This window comes from Otolemur garnettii, unplaced genomic scaffold (assembly GCF_000181295.1).
Source record: "Otolemur garnettii isolate 467f Iridium unplaced genomic scaffold, OtoGar3 scaffold00039, whole genome shotgun sequence".
Classification (NCBI taxonomy): Eukaryota; Metazoa; Chordata; class Mammalia; order Primates; family Galagidae; genus Otolemur; species Otolemur garnettii.
The window spans coordinates 11,714,624-11,717,971 of NW_003852434.1; the positions used below are offsets into that span (position 1 = coordinate 11,714,624).

At 52.1% G+C, this 3,348-nt stretch overlaps 1 protein-coding gene across 1 annotated transcript in view; it reads left to right on the plus strand.

The window, feature by feature from the left end:
• SOWAHB (sosondowah ankyrin repeat domain family member B) overlaps positions 1–3,001 on the plus strand; it is a 4,922-nt gene extending 1,921 nt beyond the window's left edge. Inside the window, exon 2 of the mRNA XM_023513351.1 lies at positions 8–3,001. Within this exon, the coding sequence (XP_023369119.1) occupies positions 8–1,693 (1,686 nt within the window). The 3' untranslated portion in view covers positions 1,694–3,001. The remainder of the gene's footprint in view (positions 1–7) is intronic.
• Positions 3,002–3,348: the final 347 nt, after the last annotated feature.

Here is a 3,348-nt window from a genome sequence, read left to right on the forward strand (position 1 = left end):
CGAGAAGCCGGCGCTGCCTCTGTCTGCCGGGGATGACCGCGGGGGCCCCGGGCAGCGGCAGGAAGGCTCACCCGCTGGGCCCGCGACACCTCGGTGGCCTCCCGCCGTAGTCCAGGCTGCCGAGATCTGGGGTTCCCCACTGGCCCCGCCGCCTAGCCCCACTTCCCCCGTAGACCTGCCCGAGTCGTTGCCCCCCGGACCCCTGCACTGGTCCGCCCTGCAACAACAACAGCGCACTCGGGAGTGGGTGGCTAGACAACCGCAGGTGCCCGAGGCCAGGCACCAGGGCCCCGTCCGGACCTGGTCGGTGCTGCCGGACAACTTCTTCCAGCTGCCCACCGAGCCGGGCTTCTGCGTCGCGCGGCCAGACTTAGAGCCTCCCGACCTTCCTCCTTCCTCTCGCTCTCTCTTTCCTGTTCCGGATGAGTCCGCGGAATCCCGGCCAGGTAACTCTCTACCGACTGTCTTTCGTAGCATTCGATGTCAGCTGTCCCTCCAAGATCTGGAGGACTTTGTGGACCAGGAGAGCCATGGCAGTGAGGAGAGCAGCAGCGGGCCCAGGGAGTCCCCTGGGGGCTCCGAGGAGGGGCTGCAGGCTGCGCTGGGAACTCCAGACTGGGGGAAGCCCAAGACTCCAGCCAAGAGCCTTTCCGTGTCTGGGAAGGAGAACAGTCCTCAGAGCCCCAGGAACCGAGAGGATGGTCACAACCCGCAGCAGGTCACAACAGCAGCGAATGGCCTTGCTGGCCACCCCCAGGAAGTGTTGCCCTGGCCAGCTCCTAGGCTGAGGAGGTCCCTCAGGAGGAGCTCTCTGGCCGGGAGAGCCAAACTGTCGTCTTCTGATGAGGAGTACCTTGATGAGGCCTTGCTGAAAAGGAGTCGGCGTCCACCGCGATCCAGGAAGCCCTCCAAGGCAGGAGCCGTGCCCAGTCCAAGGGCGGATGCACCTTTGACACCCAAACTCACAGAGGTTAAGGCTGTTGTGGCCCAGCGGAGTTGGCCACATAGCTGGCGGGCTCCCAGTGGGGAGGCGCCTGCAGCCTTGGTTCCCCACAGACCTTCGGAACACAAGTCATCGCTGGTCCCCCTAGACGCCAGGGAACACGAGTGGATTGTGAAGCTTGCCAGTGGCTCCTGGATTCAAGTGTGGACTTTATTCTGGGAGGACCCCCAGCTGGCTTTGCACAGAGACTTCTTGACTGGGTATACTGCCTTGCACTGGATAGCCAAACATGGTGACCTCAGGGCCCTTCAGGACTTGGTCGCAGGGGCACAGAAGGCAGGGATTGCTCTTGACGTAAATGTGAGGTCCAGTTGTGGGTACACCCCCCTGCACCTTGCCGCTATTCACGGCCACCAGGCAGTCATCAAATTGCTGGTGCAAAGACTGGCTTCTCGAGTGCATGTCCGTGACAGCAGTGGCAAAAAGCCATGGCAGTATCTGACCAGTAACACCTCCGGGGAAGTGTGGCAGCTGCTGGGAGCCCCTCGGGGAAAGCCCATTTTCCCAGTCTATCCCTTAATCCGAAGCTCTTCCCCCACCAGGAGGGCCAAGAGCCGGGAAATATCTAGAAATGTAACCCGAAAGACTTCCCTTGCTGCACTTCTCAAAAGTCAGCACAACAAGTGGAAATTGGCCAACCAGTATGAGAAATTCTCCAGTGCCAGGGAAAGAGAAGAATATAGTGACTGAGGTGGGCCCCTCTCTTCATCATGTAGCCATTACACCCTTGAGCCATCCTTGAGCTACTCAGCGAGAGAATTCAGGGGAGCAGAACAGCTGCGGAGGGGGTGGGACAGAGAGAGGTCAACTGAGAGGCTACCCAGTCTCTACCTCCCCTCACTGCACCTTACAGCAGCACATCCTGGACCTCAGGGGTCATCCAAGCATTTTGAAAGCTCAAGTCCTTGAACTGTTGAAACCTAGAGAAGGGGCAGAGGCAAGTGCACAAAACCCAGAGGGGTTCTTCCCCTTCCCTGGCCCACAGATCTGGGCACAGTAAGCCCCATTGTTTTCTGAAGCAGCAATCCCAGGCCTTGGCTAGAGAGGAAACAGATGCCCAACAAAAAGAGAGGCAATTTGAGGAATTGGCGAAGCGCAGACAAATCCTCTCTGGCTAGTAGCTCTCTGGCTTCTGTTCAATTGGAGACTAAATCTTGGCTGAGAGTGGAAAGCACCAGGTTTGAAATCAGACAGCTTTTTTTTGGCATTCAAATCAGTGAAACAAAATTATTACTGGAGAGTAGGATTTTATTTAAGCAATTTCTCAGCTTTGTCCCCAAGTCTTCTTTTGAATTCCACCCATGGTGACTAAATGATTAGCCTAATCAAAGAAGCAATTGAGTTGACCTTGACTTCAGAGACATGACTGTCATTCTTGCTTTTTTGTATTAACCCCAAGGGAACTTTCCCAATGTAAAACCATGTGCTTCATTCACATCTGGAGACTGAAACCATCTTTCCTGGAGACACTCTGTAACAAATGGAATTGTCAGTAGTAGTTGCCAGTAGGTTAACTGGTAAAAGTGAGAAATGACCCTCCTCTGGGGAAGCAATAAAGGTTAGACACAGCATGCCTCCCCACCAGGACTTTTGTAAGCTGCTAATATAATTTTATTTGCACTAAACTTGTTGCCAGTTAAGATTAAATATTAGCCTTAAAGTACTGTATATGTAACAGGAAGTGCTTCTTTTAATTGCTCATGAAGAGCTTGACTATTGTAGGCTCATGGAGCAAGAGATGGGCTGGTCTGTAAACTTCAGCAGAACATCAAGGTTTCAGAATTCATGTTCAAAGAGGGCTAAAAAAATGAAATGTTCAGGGGGAGATTGTTAATTTTTTGTGAGAATGTTTTCATGTGTTGTGGCAATGATGCTGTGTTTTAAAAGCATTTTTGTTTCTTCTGGTTGTTTCCCCTTGTTAAAAGATCCACAGAGCTTTATGATTTGTTGTGTTTATGCTGATTACTGTTTTCTTCTTTATAAAATTGTCTCAGTGAGTGTGGAATATTTTTGATTTTTACTTTGTAATTTTGCTGAAATAAATATATCTGTTATGCTAGAAAAAAAGCATAATAAATAAATTTAAATGTGTTTTTTTTCCCCCAAAAAGACCTATACAAGGGACAAACCTTGGAAATCAAGAGAAAAGACAGCCACAGTGGGGCCTGGTTTGGAGAGATGAAAATTTAAGGCTCAGTGCCTGTGGCTCAAGTGGCTAAGGTGCCAGCCACATACACCTAAAGTGGCGGGTTCAAGTCCAACCCGGGCCTGCCAAGCAACAACGATGGCTGCAACCAAAAAATAGCCAGGCGTTGTGGCAGGCGCCTGTGGTCCCAGCTACTTGG